At 38.1% G+C, this 21,013-nt stretch overlaps 2 protein-coding genes across 2 annotated transcripts in view; both read left to right on the forward strand.

Annotated features, from left to right (window-relative positions):
* Window positions 1-4,688, forward strand: part of LOC308629602 (complement component receptor 1-like protein) — a gene marked incomplete at both ends in the record, with an annotated part of 31,914 nt that extends 27,226 nt beyond the window's left edge. The window contains 4 exons of the mRNA XM_081257632.1: window positions 163-561; window positions 2,991-3,167; window positions 3,257-3,359; window positions 4,595-4,688. Coding sequence (XP_081113758.1) covers window positions 163-561; window positions 2,991-3,167; window positions 3,257-3,359; window positions 4,595-4,688 — 773 coding nt within the window. The remainder of the gene's footprint in view (window positions 1-162; window positions 562-2,990; window positions 3,168-3,256; window positions 3,360-4,594) is intronic.
* Window positions 4,689-6,011: 1,323 nt separating this feature from the next.
* CR1 (complement C3b/C4b receptor 1 (Knops blood group)) overlaps window positions 6,012-21,013 on the forward strand; it is a gene marked incomplete at its 5' end in the record, with an annotated part of 68,930 nt that continues 53,928 nt past the window's right edge. Inside the window, 9 exons of the mRNA XM_081257640.1 lie at window positions 6,012-6,024; window positions 6,497-6,715; window positions 8,733-8,912; window positions 9,504-9,603; window positions 12,752-12,837; window positions 14,921-15,319; window positions 16,839-17,015; window positions 17,099-17,201; window positions 18,581-18,666. Coding sequence (XP_081113766.1) covers window positions 6,012-6,024; window positions 6,497-6,715; window positions 8,733-8,912; window positions 9,504-9,603; window positions 12,752-12,837; window positions 14,921-15,319; window positions 16,839-17,015; window positions 17,099-17,201; window positions 18,581-18,666 — 1,363 coding nt within the window. The remainder of the gene's footprint in view (window positions 6,025-6,496; window positions 6,716-8,732; window positions 8,913-9,503; window positions 9,604-12,751; window positions 12,838-14,920; window positions 15,320-16,838; window positions 17,016-17,098; window positions 17,202-18,580; window positions 18,667-21,013) is intronic.

The raw sequence follows: 21,013 nt of genomic DNA on the forward strand, positions 1-21,013 counted from the left end.
AAATTCTACTTAGGTATGTCCACCTAAATTACAACTTCATAAAAAATTATCTACATTAGCAAAGATTAAAAGCAAATAATGAAGGTAAAAATAGTTACAATTTAGTGACTCATTTGATTTCTGTCACTAGTTATTTTAATTCACTGCTTTCCCTTTTCCCAGGCATTCCTTGTGGGCCACCCCCAGCCATCGCCAATGGAGATTTCATTAGCACCGACAGAGAATACTTTCAATACGGAATAGTGGTGACCTATCACTGCAATCTTGGAGAGAGAAGGCAGAAGCTGTTTGACCTCGTGGGTGAACGGTCAATATATTGCACCAGTGAAGACAATCAAGTTGGCATCTGGAGTGGCCCTCCCCCTCAGTGCATTACACCTAATAAATGCACGCCTCCAGTCATTGAAAATGGAATAAGGATGTCTGAGAACAAAAGCTTATTTTCTTTACGTGAAAGGGTGAGGTTTAGGTGTCAGCCTGGCTTTGCCATGAAAGGACCCTCCACTGTTGAATGCCAGGCCCAAAACAAGTGGAGGCCTGAGTTGCCCAGCTGCTCCAGGGGTGAGTCTGACTGAGGCTTTGAAGGGGCCTACAAATGACGTGAGTTGTAGGAGGATCAGGAGGTTAGTGTCGGTTCTGGGGGGAGGATGTGTGGTGAGCACTGTGGATGGGTAAATTTTCTTGGGAGGAAACATTAAATAAAGCAGGTGTGTGTGTATGTGTGTGTGCATGTGTATGTGTTCAAACTCAGAAGCAAAGATAAATCTGGGCAAAGAGTATAAAATTTCCTTGGAATGTCACTACTGACATCATCATCTTTCAATTCTTTCTTTTTTTCATTTAAAATAATCTTTTTAAGAAAATATTTATTAGTTACTCTTTTGAGTATTGTAACTGCTAATACATAATGACTGATTCTTCTTGTTAGGTGCCGCTATATAGTCTATGGATTCACTTAATTTTTTTTAATTAAATTTATTTATTTGTTTATTTTTTGGCTGCTTTGGGTCTTCGTTGCTGCACGCAGGCTTTCTCTAGTTGCGGTAAGCAGAGGCTACTCTTTGTTGCGGTGCGCGGGCTTCTCTTGTTGTGGAGCATGGGCTCTAGGCATGCGGGCTTCACTAGTTATGGCACACGGGTTCAGTAGTAGTGGCTTGCGGCTGTAGATCACAGACTCAGTAGTTGTGGCGCATGGGCTTATTTGCTCCGCAGCATGTGGGATCTTCGTGGACCAGGGCTCGAACCTGTGTCCCCTGCATTGACAGGCAGATTCTTAACTACTGTGCCACCAGGGAAACCCCACTTAATTCTTAAAACAAAGACATAAGATAGTTACTATTCTTTCCATGTTTTACAGAGAAAGTGAGTCTTAGAGAGGTTAGATAACTGTCCAAGATTAAATAGATGCTAACTCTGTGAAGACAAGAACCCAAGCCTACCTGACTCCAGAGCCAGAGAAATCAAAAGCTACTCTAGATATTTCAAGGAGTGAGGGATTTAGTGCAAGTAAGAGAATATAAAGGTGTTAAAAGGGCAGGAAGAGCAAAAGGAGGAAGGCGGTGTTACCAGAGCTCAGGGGGCTGCCATTCCTCCTGGACTAGAACACAGGCACCTGCACTCACTGAGCAGGTATTTCCTCCAGCTGCTCATGCTGCAGAAGCTGCTGCTGCTGCCAGAACGTAGCTGGAGCCTGCAGTCATTGGCATTGCTAGAATTAATTTTGCTGCTGCTAAGGAAGAGCCATCAGTTTCCACTTCCTGGTCCTCCTTTACAAGAAGAATGACTTCTATCATCTTCCTACTTTTTAATTTAGTATATTTGCCTCCAATTGTCAGAGCTTAACCAGGACCCAGCTGGCAAGGAAGATAAGCAGTTGTACTTTCAGGCTTCTGTCCCCAGCAGTCAAAGGAGAATGCAGAAGTGTAAGGCTGGGAGTCAACAGAGATTTAACCAGGATAGCACTTAAATTATCACATCACAGTGTACTTATTAATCAAGGAAAACAGGGGGGTGATGAGCCCTGAAATTGGGTGTTACATCATCAGAGTATTTACAAAGTCCTTAAGGGGGTTATTTATTCTAGTCCAATGCCCCACTTTATACTTGAGAAAGCTAAAGTCCAGAGAGAGAAACTAACCTGATCTAAGCCAAAATGAAATGACTTTTCATGTTACTACAGTTTTATATAAGTTAGGAGGTTCAAGTGCATTCTGATTCTGAGTTCAAACCAACTGTATAAAGAGACAGAGGCTCAGTTACAACATATGGTATGGAATATGCACTCTCATTGTGAGGGCTGTAGGTTTTTTAGAAGACTTCATTCAATGGTTTCCCATCTTCTCATTGGAATGAAGTGAATGGTTAAGCAGGACCTGGCCCTGTAGAGTGCAGAAAGGAGACATCTTCTCCACCAACCCATGTCAGGTGGCGTGACCACTGGAGAGGAGCTGGAAAGAGATGAGAAGAGATGTATGAATCTTGTTTGTCACAGCAGAGTGTGATAGGTGATTGGGAAATCTGTTGGATGAGATTTGGGCTCAAGCATTCCTTATTGCCAAAAAGGTGGATATAAATTGGTGATGCCAATAAAAATAAAAATAAATTAAAAATCCATCAATCTAACAACTGTGTACTAAGTGAACAGTAACAGGAAGAATTGTGGAGGGGAACTGTTTGTTGTGTCATCTTAGGTGTGTACTTTAGGTGGAAAACCATGAACTGAAGATGTCTCAGTTCTAGTCACTGTCCTGCAGTGTATCTCAGTTCTATGACTTTTCCCAAGACTCTCTCTCTCTCTCTCTCTCTTTCTCGGTCTCTGTCTCTGTTTCTCTCTCTCTCTGTTCAATTTTGCCATCAATAAAACGAGAGGGTGTTAGTCTACCAGATTTTTAAAAACAAATAGATTTATGATTATGATTGTCTTAGCCAGTTTACCACTGAGGAAAAGTTATTTTCACACAATTAACAGCACTTTGATTCTCTTTCCCTAGTATGTCAGCCACCTCCAAAAGTCGTGCATAGTAAACACACCCCAAGCCACAAGAACAACTTTTCTTCTGGGCAGGAAGTGTTCTACAGCTGTGAGCCTGGCTATGATCTCAGAGGGGCTGCTTCTCTGCATTGTACGCCCCAGGGAGACTGGAGCCCGTCAGCCCCCGAATGTGCAGGTGCCTATACTGTAATCTGGTTTGTGGATCAGTTTCTTTGTCCCTCACAGGAACATCTCACTCCTGTGTGTGTGTGTTTTTATTCCTAGTGAAATCATGTGCTGACTTCCTGGACCAGTTACCTAATGGACATGTACTCTTTCCACTTAATTTTCAGCTTGGAGCAAAAGTATCCTTCGTTTGTGATGAGGGGTGAGTGTGAGTTTGCCTGGCCTACTGAACACTGAAATTGAGGTTAATTCAAAAAGGGAAGGTTTAGTGTGATTTTTAAAATAGGGAATACTCAGGGATATTAAATTTGGGGAGTGTATGTGGGAAGTTAAGAGTAAGGAACACGTGGAACTAATGACATAAGATATGAAGGAAAAACTGAAACATATATTAAATGGCATGCTTAAACACAAACACAACTACTGTTTAAGAGTATACACAGGTGACGCATTAAGTGAAAAAATCATATTTTCCAAGCATAAAAGAAAGAGAGTAATTTGGAGAGTTACAGAAAAAGTTTGATATGTGACAAAAATCTTATTAAAAATAAGATCATTTAAGAATTATTTCAGACAATTTTTTAACCATCAAAAGTGAATTTTGTAATAAGAGAGAAAGTATAAGAATAAGCATTTTTAATCCAATCATATATCACCTGGTTGATAACAGGTCAAGGGCTCTGAAATGGTATTATGGTGGCTGATATTAAAGTTTTAATTAAGGTCATTCACTTGACCTTACACAGCATGCACATCTCTACATGGGATGTATCAAGCATGGGCAACAAAGTACCTGATCTCAAAATGTTCCAAAGAATCCTTGACAGGCACCAAATAAAATTTAGGAACCATCAGGGTCCAACATACATTGAGAAATTTGGAAGATTTTGTGCAAGAGTCATTTCCAATCTCCTTTTGTTTTTCCCCCCAGAATATTCATGCTTACTCTTCTGTAGCCCAGCGTGCTGTTGTGAGCCTTCTGCATAACCATCACAAATATAGAGACAAAAGAACAATCTTTGTTCTCTTTCCAGTTATTCTCTGCTTGTCCAGTCCAAACTGGGAGCTGTTTTACTAGCTGTTCCAGTGTCATCACTTGGAGGATGTTTTATTCCAATAATGACTATGAGTAGATTTATCAGCTTTACCATGGGATGCTCAGTGAGAGACTGATTTCTGTGAGCCTAGGTCCAGGATCACGGAGAGGCAGCTATGCTACAACTGCCTTCTTCAACTTAGGCTGGGACTATATTATGTGACCAAGTGACTGTGCTTTGCCGTTCTCCCTCACTGGAAGCTGTGACTTTTCCAGATTTATGTGGCCTCTGAACCTCTGCCACCTGCTGGTTTCAGATCCTCAAAATGCTGAGATTTTTGCAAATGGAATGGCATTTTGGCTTAAGCAGCTCACATATTCACTACCATTTTCTTCCTTAGATTCCAATTAAAAGGCAGTTCTGCTAGTTACTGTGTCTTGGTTGGAATGGAAAGCCTTTGGAACAGCAGCATTCCTGTGTGTGAACGTGAGTAGAAGGGATAACACTTCAGGCCAATCTCTCCCTTTAATCTATTTGGTAATTTGACCCATGGCCTCCCCAGCCGTGTTTGTTCTATTTTCTAATCTGAATTATTGATAAAGTTGCTTATTTTAATAGTATTTTATTGTGGATCGATTTGTTGTGATGCACTTTCTTGTGCGTCATGTGTTTTGAGAACCATCTGATCAGTCTCTGTCATTTAGAATTCTTTGTTTTACGTGATAAATCCTGCTGTAGTTTGTCTCTGAATCAGGAGAGATTAACTAATGTGAAGCTTTGACAAATTTCTTTCTTTTTTCCTTCCTTCCTTCTTTCTTTTTCTTTTTTATGCTATCAAGGTGCAGTCACTCTACACTATTCCTGTCTATTTGCTAATATACAAATTTGAAACATTCATTCATTCAATTATTTATTGAGCACATACCATGTGCTTGATGTTCTTCCAGGCACCGGTGTTATAGCAGTGAACAAGATGAGCAAATTCCCTGTCCCATGTTATTTATACTCAAGTGGGGAGATGTACAAGAAAGAAAATAAATTAAATCTTATGGAGATGATAGGTCAGAGCAATGCAGAAATGAGGGGAAAGTGGGGAACAGCATTACACAGGGTCAGCAGCTTAAGACTCCTTAAACTCTCAAAATTTGTATCTAAATTATGCTGAAAGATTCAGAAATAATAAGCTGATTAAAAAATGAGTCTCCTATATGCAATGCCACCACTGATTTCTCCTAGTCTACCCATTTGTATTTTCCCCAATAGAAGATAGGACTTTGCCTCATCACTTGATCCTAAAGATTGGAAAATATATAAATTTTAAAATAATCCAAATTTTACTAAAATGTTTATGTTGCAAGAAATCTGCTCAGTTATCCTATGACACATTTTATAGTAAAACTTTATTTTAAAAAAACCCCATAACTTCTATATAGATCCTGTCATCCAATAAAACCAGCTTTCATTGAAGTAACATGACAAATGGCTGTCCACTGGCATGGGTTAGAGCTCAGTTATTGATTGTACTATTTCTCTTATTTTTCATGACTCTTTCTAATTTAAGTAGCTTCTTCCAAATCCCAAGCCTAATAAGAAACACTAAATAGAAGTAAGGGAAGGGCTGTTTAAACAGACAAGCAGATACCAGAAAGAAGTAACAATTCGACGCCTGACGGAAAGTAAAGAAATTAAAAAAAAAAAAGCAATCCCATGCATCAAAAAAAACAATAACAACAAAACAGTCTGGATCATTTAGAGTTTTTACAATGAACCATATATGTTTCAATTCATTGTGACAGCACTACTGTCATAATCGATTGATGGTCACTATGGGTAAGTTATTAAGGAAAGGTTTCATATGATTAGGTGATTAGTACATATGGAATACATTGTAGAAATATTTCCTGAGAATGTAAGTTCCCTGGAAGACAGAGACTTTATCTGTGCTCTCCACCACTCTATCCAGCCAGCCCTGAGGAGTGGCTGACACAGAATAAGTGCCCAATTAATATGTGTTGATTAAATGAATGAGTTACTCTCCAATAGATTATTTTTCTTCTTTAAAAACTTTGGTACGTAATTAAAGGTGTAAAGTTTCTATCATACAGAAAACTTAAAAGTCTGGAAGATTCAGGATAGGCAAATTCTTTTGTACTTTTTCAAGTAAAAAAAAATGGGATTGAAATCTCACTTCATTTAGTCCATTCGGTGTTTTTAGGTAGTACCAACCATAACACCCAATGACTATAGATTACCTCTGGTGAAAACTCATCAATGAAACTTAGAGCTTTTGCCTTCTTTCCAGAAATCTTGTGTCCAAATCCTCCTGATATCCTTAATGGGAGACACACAGGAAAACCTCTTGAAGTCTTCCCTTTTGGAAAAGAAGTCACTTACACATGTGACCCGCACCCAGAGAGAGGGATGATCTTCAGCCTCACTGGGGAAAGCACCATCCGCTGTACCAGTGACAGTCAAGGAAACGGAATTTGGAGCAGCCCTGCCCCTCACTGTGGACTTCCGGGTTAGTGCGTGCTACCCCACATTCCAAATGGATTCAGAATATCTAAACCAGACTCTCCAAGTTTCCGTAATTACAATGTGGTGTTTATTTGTGCACTCGATACAATTAAATGCCAAATCAATAATAAATGGCTTTAAGATACATCAACATGTAAGATTCTGATGATCTTCGCTTCTAGAGGGCTGGTGAAAAGAGATGGAAGAAGTGGGTGGTGGTTCTAGTTCTAATTAGAATTAGAAGGAAAATGTTTTCAAAGCATAGGAACTGAAAGCAAATACCTATGAACCTTAACTAGCATAAGTTGTGCCATCTTCACAGGTTTTGGAGAGAAGCACAGATCAGCAGAGAACAAAGCCTGGCAAAACCGCTTTTAATTACCTATTTGGCCAGAGACCACTGTGTGTTCTCTCTGAAAACTGGGCTGCATTGTAAACAAAACACAAAGATTCTTTTAGCCAGTATGGGCTAAGTTCTAAGTTAAGATAAGGCTTACTTGCTCCTTAGCCCCACACTAATTTCAGCTGTTGAAGTTTTCCCTCTTTGCTGGAAAGAAAAAGCAAAGCGATGTGAACTCAAGGGAAAAATGCAAAATAGAGTGTGTATTTCTAAGGAGAAGGTATCCTAAGGTAACCAATACCACTATGACACCCACACTCAGGAAGTGAAGACGGAAGGGGAAAGTAAATTGTCGAAGTGACCCTAGTCCCAGCATGACAAACGGACTGCTGAGGAACTCTGAAATAAAAGAGCAGTTCTAAAAGGAAAGGGACCAAGAACGGGCATTCAGAAGTCATTTTTGCCCTCACTCTCCTTCTGTAACACCATGGCTTCATCTTGGGTTGTCCCTATGAACCTGTTTACAAATACAGAGACCTAGTTCAGATTCACTGAATCAGCAGTGAAAGGCAATCTTCCCCTAAGTTCTATGACTTTTTTCACCAGTACCCTATCCTGAGATGGCAGTCCTACTTTTATCAGCTAGATTTTTTAGACTGGAGACCTGCCAGACCATCTTCATGTGTGATTTGGCCTTAGGTAGTAGGTTTTAATCATAAGGGGGACTCCTTGAACTAGAATCTAGTATAGCTAATATTCAAGCTCTAAAATAAAAAAGAAACAGGCAATATAGATGGATGTATTGCCTGTGAAGCCACCTTGAAAAGAAGCCAAATTTTCATATTGAGAAAAATCATTTAATTATATGTTAAAGAAATGAGAAATTGGTTTGCAAGTCTTCATACAGAGAATTATCTGGGTGCAGAATTGGCTCTAGCATAGCTTTTACTATTTGAAAAAATAATTGAAGGGGAGGTGGAGGACAGCTGGAATAGAAACTAAAAGAGAAGTTATTGTCAAAACCAAGTGGAAACAATTTCTATTTTTCCAAACATATACACTTTTTTGATTTCATACTACTTGAATCCAAAGTGAGTTTTTACTTCTCAAACCTAGAGCTTTAGGTCTAGGGGCTTGGAGCTAAAGCTAGAATTTGATTCAACATACACTTCAAACAGTGTTTCTATTTTTGTTTTGCTGTTGTTGTTTTTATTTTGAGGAGATTCTGTTTATTTCCTTGTTGTGTTGAAATGGCCAGCTTAGGAATCAGACCTAGAAAGTTGGTGGCCGCTTCCTAGTTTCAAAAAACATCTTGAGTTCTCCATTCTTGCTTGTAAGCATGGGTTTTGATGCACTGAAGTACAAAGAAACCAGACCAGGTGTGACCTGGGCAGAAACACTCCTCTGTCTCCCTAAAAATGTGAAAAATTGAATTGGAGCTGTCTTTTACAGTAAGTGATATGAGTAAAATGCCCAGATAGCAAAATAGCCTTCCAGATAATATATTTTCTAATGGGCACATGCTAATGGAACTTTCCCTTCAAAGATTACAAGGAAATTATCTTTCCACAACTAAAAGTTTCTTTTGTTCTGATATCAAATCTAACAAGAAAGAGAAAAGGAAGAATGGCATTGGGTATCTTTTTGTTAACTCTGATGTTCTTGATTTTTTGATCTCTAGGTCATTGTAACACCCCAGGTCATTTTCAATTTGCCAAGTTGAAAATCCAGACCAATGAATCTGAGTTTCCCATTGGGACATCTTTAAAGTATGAATGCCACCCTGAGTACCACAGGAAGTCATTCTCTATCACGTGTCTACAAAACCTCATGTGGTCAAGTGCCAAAGATGTCTGTAAACGTGAGTAAGCCCTGCTTTGGAGCGTTCCTATGTTTGTCAAAGTATCTATAGGATCTTATTTAATTTCTCCAAATTTTAGAGATAAGAAAACTTTGTCAAACATGTTCACATAGGTGGAGGTAAGAGTTGGTCTTGTAGGTCACCCCTAATTATTGGTTGAAATGCTTATCTCCTGAGAATGTTTCAAGGAATATTTGCAGGAGAACTCCATTTTTTAATGGGGAAGTGAATAATGAATTACTCCAGATCAGGAAAAAATTTTGTAAGGAGACATAAACTGTTTGAATAACCAGGTAATAAAAAATTTTATACTGGTGGGATATAAGGCCACAAATGACCTTTATATTTTGATAAGAGATTTGAGGCAAAGATAGGAGAGATTTAGAGGGGAGGTCTCTTTGAAAGTGGTGCTTAGTGGGTGGCTGATCCTGAGGCAGTCTGGTGAGGTTCCTCAAGGTGGCAAAATCTGTAGAACCATCAGAATTGCATATGCTCTTCAGAAAGCTACAGTCAGGTGGGGACTAACTTGTTATACACTAACAGAAGTACAAATTACCCTTCCTGGCTCCAAAATTCTCTTTCTTTCCTAAGGTAAATCATGTAACACTCCTCCAGATCCTGTGAATGGTGTGGTGCACATAGATACAGACACCCAGTTCGGATCCAGAATCAAATTTTCTTGTAATAGAGGGTGAGTGGGCAGGAACATCTGTTGGTTCAAGAGTTCCAGGACAGCGATACTACCTTCTGGTCATATCTTGGAAAAGAGGACTAGGCTATTACCATCTGTTCTCAAGAAGCTTGAACATAGGTGTTTAACTCTTAATTGAAATGGACAAAGGTATGATAAGATTTGAGGGGAAATCTGTCTCCTTGCTGGAAACCAGGGTAGTACGTACAAGAAAAGTGAGGTATTCACCAGGTAGAAAGGAAGAAAATGGGGGGAGGGCATAGTCAAACCATACAAACAGCCCTTGCCGAGAGCAGACATTGCTGAAAGAAAGGGAAGGCCACGGAGCCACTGTGTAGAAAGCAGATCTTATAAGGTAACTGCACTATTCGTTTGCTAGGGCTGCCATAACAAAGTAGGACAAACTGAGTATCTCAGAACAGCAACAAAAATTTATTCTCTCAAGGTTCTGGAGGTTAGAGGTCTAAAATCAAGGTGCTAGCAGGACATGTTCCCTCCAAAGCCTTTGAGAGAGGATCCCTCCTTGCCTCTTCCAGATTATGGTAACCTCAGGACTTCCTTGGCGTGTGGCGCATCACTCCCGTTTTTGCCTCTGTCTTCTCATAGCCATCTTCATTCTGTGTCTGTGTCTTCACATGGCACTCTCCTCTCTGTGTGGGTCTATGTCCAAAGTTCTCTGTTTTTATAAGGACTCCAGTCATATTGGATTAGGGCCCACCCTAATGACCTCATCTTAACATGATTATATCTGCAAAGGCCCTATTTCCAAATAAGGTCACATTCATGGGGATTGGGGGCTAGGGCTTCAACATACTTTTTGGGGAACACTGTTCAACCCATAACAGAGTCCCCTGTGAAAATGTCAGACGTAAAGTGTTTACTGGGCAGCAGTCCCAGTTTTGGGGCTTAACCTTGCTCAGTCTCAACCTCACTCCCAGTGGGAGCAGCTGAACCAGTTAGAGAATATGGGCTAAATTTGCACTGCCATGATAAACACTGAAAAGGAACTTGTGGCCTTCAGCATATTTGCTAACCAAGGCCTTACAGATCATAGTACCTATAATCTGACAAAGTGAAATTAGAGTAAATCTAAACACTTCTGTCTTTCTATGAGCATTTTTAAGTACAATCTATAAATTCTCTGTCTGTACCCTCTTTATATTGTATTACAGAATAAGAGTGAACCTCTCAGTGGCATAAAATAGAAAACCATTGAGCTTATGATATGTTACAGGAAATTAATGTAAAAAGAGCAATCTGAAAAATCAGAAGAAATGTCCTCTTACAAAATAGAGTTACTTCCAAGAAATAAGAGAAACTTTTAGAAAAATCTCCTGTTTATGTTTTTAACAAGATTCAGTTGCACGCTGTTTCTGTGAAACTAGTTAGGAAATAGAGAATGTTTGCATATGAATGAAAAGCACAACTGTCAAACTAAAGAAAAATTCTGTGATAAACACACTGAATATTGTAGAAAATTAAAGCAGAGGGTAAGAAGACAAATTAATCAAATTCTCCCAGAATTAAGTGGAAAAGGATGAAGAAGAGAAAAGAGAAGATATGTATAAAAGAGTACTGGGATTCAAATTACATGTAACAAAAATTCCAGAAGGGAAAACAATAAGCCTATATTTAGCCAACACTAGGGAATCATCTGTATTTCAGGGATCATGAAAAAAACCTCAAGAATGCAGAAAGAAAATTAATAAACTATAATAGCTGCGAAAGAAATTAATTTGTATTGCTATCACATTGATCCTTCACATCACTAAATTGCAAAAGATGGAGTTTCTAATGAGCTAAGCTAGTATTCACATCTAGAGGCTACAGATGTACAGTAAAGGATAAGCAAGGACCTAAAAATCACACCTGTGTACTTTACAGGAAGCATACTTCCTGGGAGAAGGAAAAAGATAAACGCGGGCAATCCATAAGTATTTTCTTAAAAGATAATGATAAATGCTGGTGAGGTAGAAAATTGCCAAAAATCAAACAAAAGAAAAACAAATTTTAAAAAAAGTTCAAATATTTTCAACAAAGTTATAAAACTTAATACAATGACAGAACTAATTGTTAAAAAGTGGAACTTGACAATGTAATCATAATCTAATAACAATTTCTGAAGTCATAAAATATATCCATAAAACTAGAAAACAGAAGAAAGCAAAAAAAAAAAACATAGTCTAGACTTTTATTACATAGGAGATGGGTAGACTGTATATATTTTGACACCAAAATTGAGAAAATAGGGTTGAATACCTGTGTTGTGTATGTATTGGGTTGGCCAAAAAGTTCGCTTAGGTTTTTCCATAGGATGTAGCGGAAAAACCTGAATGAACTTTTTGGCCAAGCCAATATATAACACATGAAATGAAATTTCCAAGGAAAAAAAATCAGTTATTTAGCTTCCAAATTATTAGAACAACTAAAAGAGGTTCACCTATCTGGTTCACGTAGCAAATGAGAGGGAAGAAAAAGGAATAGCATGGACTGTATCCATCTCATTCACCAGAAATAAGCCCCCTTATATTTGGGGCAGATCTGTTGTATTCACTGCTATGTGCTTACCATTGAACATTATGAAGGAACATTATGAAGTGATGACAAAAGCAAGATCAACCATACCATTTAGTTCAGTAAATTTGAATGGTTTAATATCCCTGTTGAAAAACAAAAGTTTCCAAATAGGATCAAAAGCATCACAAATCTTGTTGTATTTACAAGAAACATGCCTAAACTAAAATGACATAACAATGTTAATATACAATATGTATATTTATGTATATCAGGAAAATGCAAAAAGAAAATTAAGTAACAATAATAATATAAGAAAAAACAGATTTTGAGAAGAAAATTATCAGGCAGATCTACAAAAGTATTGTTTTATTTAGGTACTGGGTACAATACAAAATGAAACCAAGAAATTAAGAAGCAGAGCGAGCCATGAGGAATTAGAGAGGAAATACTCCTTTCAACAGTGAGAGGATAGAAAAAGAGAAATAAGAAAAGCCAGATAAAATAGGTGGAGTTTAGGCTAGTCCTTGAACTTCTTTCACATTGTAGCCTTTCAGATTTGCTATGCATGTATGCATGCTGAGGAAGCTGATGGGATGTGTACAGCATGCCTATTTTTCATTTTTGGTTTCAGGTATCAACTCATTGGTCACTCAGCTGCTGAATGTATTATCTCAGGCAATACTGTCTTTTGGGATTCAGAGCCACCAATTTGTGAACGTGAGTTGAAATCTCTAGCCCCATTTATTCCATGTTCAATCCTACAGTTGGTCCCTAGAATTACAAAGAATAAATTTCATCCCTTTTGGCAATAGTATCCTACTGATATTTGAAGAAAACACTCCTACCCTTAAAGGTGCTCACAATGTTCCAAGCTTCTAGTTCCTCCTGATTTTTCCTTATCCTAGGGTATAATTTATTTTAAACAATAGTTTTGAACTCATTTAGAAGAGCACCCAAATTCTTCTTTGGTTGGTTGAACACCTTCCAGTTTGAAGACTGTTCTCTTTAGTGAAGTAAATGAATACAAGGTTAGTGAAAGTGCCTTCCTTCCTCTCTGTCAACTCTTAATACCAGGTCATCTGTTCAAGCCGTGGGCCTTCCCTGCTCCTTATTCTTTGTCTGAACAGTGACATGCCATCTTTCCCATGAGTTGTTTAGAATATGAACTTTCTACACTTCAGGGCACATAGAGAAAGGAGCAGTTGCAAATTAACAAAGAACATAAAGATATAACCCTGGGTTTGGTGATAATGTAAAAAAATCAGCTCAGTGCTTTGTGACCACCTAGAGGGGTGGGATAGGGAGGGTTGGAGGGAGACACAAGAGGGAGGGGATATGAGGATATATGTATACGTATAGCTGATTCACTTTGTTATACAGCAGCAACTAACACAACAATGTAAAGAATATACTCCAATAAAGATGTTAAAAAAAAAAGAAATCAACACTCTCCAACTCAACTGGTAGTAGGATAAGTTGTAATGAATTTTCTAACAGGCCAATACACAGTATGTATCAAAACCCTTAACTGTATGCAAGCCTTTAATCCAGAAATCCTACAGTTCATGACTTTAAAAAATCACCATGGGTGTTCGCGAGGATTGATGTACAGATGTTACCAATATTATTATTTTATGATAGTGAAAAAGTCAAAAGAATCTAAATATTGTGCATATTTCCAAACAATGTTCTGGAAATAATCTACTGAATAAGCTAATAAATAATAAGCTTATAAAGGTACACAGAATGTGTTCTAATAAAAAAGTTTAAAATATGCCAGAATGCATTTGACAAGAGAGAGAACACTTTCAAATGGAATCAGTTAGTAGGTTTGTGCTCTGAAATATTACTTAGGCAACAAAGATATTTTAGAAAAAAAATATGTGCGTGTGTGTGTATATTAAAGATTGCACATTAAATAGTTAATAGTGATTCCTTCTAGATAATGGGCTTAAAGGTGATTTTTATTTATATTTTATAAATTTTCTACAATAAATATGCATCTTCTTAAATATTTTCTTAAGCAAAAATAAATAAATAAATAAATGTCTACTTTGATATTCATGCCAAAAATGATAGAAATATTTTATATGCTCAGGAATGATTTAAACTGCCTAGAAATTATCTGTTACTTGAATATTAGATTAAATTTGTTGATAAAATTATCTGTGCTTCATACCTTTTTAGCACTAGTGTTTTTGATATATTTTTTTCCACTTCTATATGCTGCCTTTTCTTGAGTCAATATTGGCAAAATATATTTTTATTTCTAACATCCTCATTTTCAAGATTATTAGCATAGAGTAGACACATATTCAGTTATTTTTATTACTTCTGAATCTGTGATTGTTATGTTTGTCGTGTGTAATATTGTGTATTTGTGTTTATGTTTTATTAGTTGTACCAGAGCTTTTGGTTTTTATTTGATAGACTATATTGTATGCTATACCATATTAATAACCAATAGAATAAATCCAAATGCCCTCTACAGAGAAAGAATTGAATTAAAAATAGTTAAATAACATATAAATTCTCACTTAAAATGAAAAGTATGTGGACTATAATAATATATGGATACATTTATTGAAATAGCATTAATTGAGAAGAGCAGAGGTCATAATATTGTGGCTATCTAATCTGTGATTGTGTAAAAACATGTCTGTACATTAGCAAATATTAGACAAGAGCAGAAGTGTTCTGAATAGTGACATTTTGATCATTTTTTAAACTGGTTACCAAAATTCATAATTGAATTTAACTTTAAGAAACTGAGGTTTTAACTTGCTGTCCCTTTTCCCAGGCATTCCTTGTGGGCCACCCCCAGCCATCGCCAATGGAGATTTCATTAGCACCGACAGAGAATACTTTCAATACGGAACAGTGGTGACCTATCACTGCAATCTTGGAGAGAGAAGGCAGAAGCTGTTTGACCTCGTGGGTGAACGGTCAATATATTGCACCAGTGAAGACAATCAAGTTGGCATCTGGAGTGGCCCTCCCCCTCAGTGCATTACACCTAATAAATGCACGCCTCCAGTCATTGAAAATGGAATAAGGATGTCTGAGAACAAAAGCTTATTTTCTTTACATGAAAGGGTGAGGTTCAGGTGTCAGCCTGGCTTTGCCATGAAAGGACCCTCCACTGTTGAATGCCAGGCCCAAAACAAGTGGAGGCCTGAGTTGCCCAGCTGCTCCAGGGGTGAGTCTGACTGAGGCTTTGAAGGGGCCTACAAATGACGTGAGTTGTAGGAGGATCAGGAGGTTAGTGTCGGTTCTGGGGGGAGGATGTGTGGTGAGCGGTGTGAGTAAATTTGGGTCAAGGAAACACAAAATTAAGAAAATGTGTGTTTGCACTTGTGTGTAAGTGCCTTCATTTTGAGAAGCAAGAGTTTAATTATTCAAGGAAGGAGACATTTGGGAATCTCATATTGAGGAATTCTCAAGGCAAACTACCAGCTCCAATATCTCTCAGTTGTATTCAAGAATGATGTGAACTTTCTGGTTAGCTGTATAATAATCTTGTCTACTCTTTGCAACACTCCTTTGAAATAGTGCTATCCTTATATCCATATGACAGTGAAGTTAGCTTGGTCTTTCAGAGGTTAAATAAGTTGTCTAAACTGTGTGCTACTAAGTGGCATATCCAGGAATAGAATGCAGTGTGTCAGCCCCTAAAGTTGAATGCTCTGGTTCTTGACAGAACTTTGCTTTATAGAATTCTACTTTTATCAACATCTGTCACAGAAAGAAACTGGCTTATGAAGAAAGATATCATAGCCTCAGAATAGTGACAAAGACTTTAGAGTTGTTTTGGTCCACCTCCTACATTTTATCATTAGAAATCTGAAATTGAAAGTGCAAGTAACTTGCTCAAAGCCAAACAGATTTTTCATTCATCTTTAATTAGATACAGGTTAACTTGAAGTTCAAATGAGTTCTAATGCCCCTAGCACACACCAAAAGGACTGTGAATGGAGGCACCCACACCTTGAGTTGAATATTCTCTAAGGAATGTGTCCTGTCATTACGAGGACTGGCTTATTTAGGGGATTTTTGTTCTCAATGGCTGGTCTTGTCTTCTTATGCCACAACAGCTGTCATAAGAAGGACTGTAGAAGTGGATTGGTAAATATTGTGGTTGATACTAGGGACAGAGAGGGAGCTTACAGTTTTTCCACCAACCCATATCAGCCTTGTACAACCAATGAGAGGGCAGCTGGGAGGACAAACAGATACATTATGGGTAATTACTACACTTTGATCATAGAAGTGTGAAAAAAAGAGATAAGGGGAAATCTGTTACAGGTTTAGGCTCAGGTACCCTTCTCACTACCTTAAAGATGAGGCTGTAAATTGTATTGCCTTTCTAGCAAATATGTGAGTTGGGTAGTTCACCAGTACTAGTGACTCTATACTAGAGAGCCAGCAGTGGAAGAAGAGACAGCGTGCCTGGTGGACTAATGAATGTATTTTAGAACTTGTGCTGGGAAGGACTGGGTTCTAGTTCTCTACCTCGTACTAGCTGTGAGGTTTTTGGCTACATCTCTTCCCTATCCTTAACTTCCACATTAGTAAAACAAGGGGATTGGAGTATCATTTGACTTCCTCTGTTATACCTGTACCCCCTTAATTATGATTCTCTAAATCCTTGGAAGGGTTAGAATTTAGCAAAAGGCATTTCCCTATAAGTGACAGGTACTTTACTGTTCTTTACCCAGTATGTCAGCCACCTCCAGAAGTCCTACATGGTAAACACACTCCAAGCCACAAGAACAACTTTTCCTCTGGGCAGAAAGTGTTCTACAGCTGTGAGCCCGGCTATGATCTCAGAGGGGCTGCTTCTCTGCACTGTACGCCCCAGGGAGACTGGAGCCCAGAAGCTCCCAGATGTGCAGGTGCCTATACTCTTTTCTGGTTTGCAGATCAATCTCTTTGTCCCTTACATGGCAGTCTTACTCTTTTTTTTTTTTTTTCCTAGTGAAATCATGTGCTGACTTCCTGGATCAACTTCCTAATGGACATGTGCTCTTTCCACTTAATTTCCACCTTGGAGCAAAAGTGTCCTTCATTTGTGATGAGGGGTGAGTGTGAACTGGAAAAGACACCAAGGCCACATTGATGGATGCTGATATGCTGATGCTCTGGGCAATGGGTTTTATCCAAAAAGGGGGCTGACCAATGGAGAAAAAGTACTAAAAGAGACTAATATCTCAAAGAGTGATTGGGAAGTATGGTAAGAATCAGATGGACCATGAACAGATGCTTAAAAAGGAAAAGTGGTAAATATACTGAACAGCAGAAACATAACAACAGTACTTGAATATTTAGGTGGAATATTAAGTGTTTGGATAAAATGGATAAATAGTAATTTGTAGGCATGAAGAGATAAATATTCCAGAGGTTATGTTCGATATATATATATGTATATATATATATATATAATATACATATATATGAAAGAAAGTTATTTATAAGACAGATGACATGCAAGGACTGTGTCAGGAAATTTTTAAACCAATTATTAGTGGCATTTGGAATAGGAACAGAAGAGTAAGCAGAAGTATTTTTAATCTGTAATAATTACATATCATCTCATTAGTATTAGGCTGTGTTGAAAGAGCATGAAGACTGCTGTTCATATTTCAAGTAACATCATTAACTCTTTGTGTGAATCTAAATGATCTTGATATTATGTTCCAACACCATTGGCAGGTAAAAAGCATGGACAATAGAGCAGTTGTTCTCAGTATATTCCAAGGACTCTTGACAAGCATCAATTACCAGTCACCCAATAAAGACCCAGAGGCAATTCAGGAGCCACTGGTCTGACAATAAACCAGATGTTTTAGGATGATTGTTCTCCAAGGAATCCTCTCTCCTCACCTTTTCTTCTTTTTCCTAGATAATTTGGCTTTACTCTTCAGTAATCCAGATATGTCAGAAGTCTCATTCAGGAACATTCCAAATGTATTGGCAAAAGGAACAGTCTCTGATATCTTTCCTCATGTTCTCTGATTTGTTTAAATCAGGAGTTGTTTTCGTCCTGGTCTACTAAAAGAGGAAAATGCCACGCTTTGCATTAGAGGACAAAGTTTCTCCTAATGACAAAAGGGGGCTTGTTAGAGAGCAGTCAGGGTAAGATGGTCTCCTGAAGGTCCAGAACCAGACTAAGGAAATGCCTGTTATGTTTTTTGTACCTTCTTTAGTTCAGGCAAGTCTGATTACTGAGCTTTGACAGGTGTTATTGCTTTGTCCTCATTGGAAGCAGCAATTTTAAAAAATGTTTTGGTTTCTGAGCCTCTATCAGCTGAGAAACAAAATAGGCTGAGCTTTTTCTTTCACCTGGGATTTAACTTAGGCATTAAATTGTGTTTTAGCAGAAGGGAAGTAGCTGAGATCTGTCAATGGATGGAAGAGAGAAATGGTGTGCTCATCCAGTCACTACTGCTTTGTTCCTTAGGTTCCAGTTAAAGGGAAGCTCAGCCAGTTACTGTATCTTGGTTGGAACGAAAAGCCTTTGGAATAACAGTGTTCCTGTGTGTGAACGTAAGTAGAAAGAATATCTGTTCAGGTCTGCATCTTTCTCCTTGTTTTTTTCATTTTCTTGTTGCATTTTACCACATGATATTATCTAATGTCTATCCCTCTGTTTATTTTGTTTTTGATAGAAATATTTATTGTTGAAATAGTTACAAAGAATGTTTTTTGGGGAAATAAACCTGAACATCATGGGCTTTGTGTGTCATTCTATAAATATTTATAAACGTACTATGTGCTATAAATGGGAAGAAATGCTTCACAGATGGGGAGAAATTTATGGCTGACGCTTTGTCAAATTTTCCCTTTTTCCTTTTCAAAAATGATAGTCACACTTCAGCTTTTTTAATCCTTTCTTCAATCATCCATCCATCATATACACATTCTTTCAACAGATTTTTTTTGAGTAACTACTATGTGCCAGCCAGTCTTCTAGATACTAGGAATATGCCTGTAAACAAGACAGACTAGGTTCCTGCTCCAATGTTGTTTATATTCTTGTGCAGTGAGAAAGGCAAATATATATATATATAAAACAAGTAAACAAGCAAACACATAAATAGACAATTTCAAATAATACTAAGTGTTATTAAGAAAAAAACAGGGTAATGCATAGTTGTGTAAAGAGGAAAAAGGAATTCCAGAAAAAAAATTGTTTCCACTTAAAATGATTAAGGAAGAAAAAGAGAAAATAACATTTGAGCTTTGATGAAAATTGATTGATTACCAATGTGCAAAGATAGAGGAAGAACTTTCCATGCAGATGGAGCAGAAACTACAAAGTTCCAAGGCAGAAGTGTTCCTGGCATTTTTTTGAAAAGCCTGCTCCTGACATTTCTCAGAAGCCAATATGGCTGATGTTCAGTGAGCAAATACAGAAGTATACAGAAGCAATAAAAGAGAATAACTCTATACTCTGTAAGAATTTAGGTTTTCACTCTAAGCAAGATGAAAAGCCATTGGAGTATTATGAGTAGAAAAGTAACATGATCTAACTTACTTTTAATTATTTCACTCTGGCTACTCTAGAGAGAGCTGAGTTGAAAGGATGTATCTTAGATTGAGATTCCCCCAAAAACAGTGCCAGAGACAAAGTTTGAGTTATAGTGCTCTACTGTAGGGTATAGTCCCAGGGCAGCAAAAGTGAAGGAAAACAAAAAGGGAGGTGGAGAGGAAAGAAAAGCAGATAAATAAAAGAGATTGTGTTATTGAAGTGGCCATAAGCTTCACAAGAAAGACGGCTGGTTGTTTGGCCATATAGGACATCTCCAGAGAGATTCTGTGGAACCAGAACTGACCATTAGAAGAGAAAGAACAAGCAACTTATCTGCTCGGTCTTTCCTGTCTCTCATCTTCTGTTTATTCCAAGGCTATTAAGTCCTTGGGTTTCATGTTGTATTATTTCTCTCCCTGATCAGACTCTGGGGACACTAGACCCATGACCTGTTGCCTGGTACTCCACCTAAGCCAGGAAGTGATAGAAGGAGCCAGAGTGGACATGGATCCAGTCATGTTGGCTTAGATTTAGAACTACTGTGACCTCCACTGCAGTGGTACAGCAGAGGCTGTGCAGTAGCCCATCTCACCCTTGGGGCAGCTGAGACAGCCAGTGTTGTCAGGAAATGAGGTAGCAGTAGTATCATCACTCTCAATTGAGGAAGCAACTGAAGGCCCAAAAGATACCTATAGCCAAGTAAATCTGAGGGTAGAGCTGAGGATACAAGCTGGGAGGCTATTGCAAAAATCTAACCAGAGGTGTTGGCCCAGGATAACACTGAGAGAGGTGATAAGCAGTATTCAAATTCTGGATATATTCTGAAGGTAGAAATGACAGGATTTGCTGATGGTTTAGATATAGAGTTTAAAATAGAGGTTAAGTGAGATCACCCAGAGAGTGAATGGGGCCAGAGAATAGATGCATGGTCTGAGCCTTGTAAATTCAACATTAAGATGTTGGAAAGATTAGAAGGAATTGGAAAAGGAGATTAAGAAAGCAGCCAGTGCATTGAGAGAAAAATCAGGAGGATGAGGTATCTTGGAAGACAAGTGGAGAACTTTGTTTAAGGAGATGAGACTCAGAAACTGTGTTATTCTTCAGAGAGGTCAAATAATATGAGGACAGAAAATTATCATTGGGTTTAGCGACTTGGAGGTAATGAATGACCTCGATAAAAGCAGTTCAGTAGAGTTGTGGGGGCAAATGCCCAATTGGAATGAGTTCAAGGGACAATGAAAGGGAGGAAGGACAGACCATAGACAACATCTTAGAGGACTTCTAATGTAAAGGGGGTAGAGAAAAGGGACTACAGCTGCAAAGGAAGTGAGATTAGGGAGCTTTTTCTTTTTTAATGACAGA

The sequence above is a fragment of the Mesoplodon bidens genome, assembly GCF_964165515.1.
Source record: "Mesoplodon bidens genome assembly, chromosome: 2".
Classification (NCBI taxonomy): domain Eukaryota; kingdom Metazoa; phylum Chordata; class Mammalia; order Artiodactyla; family Ziphiidae; genus Mesoplodon; species Mesoplodon bidens.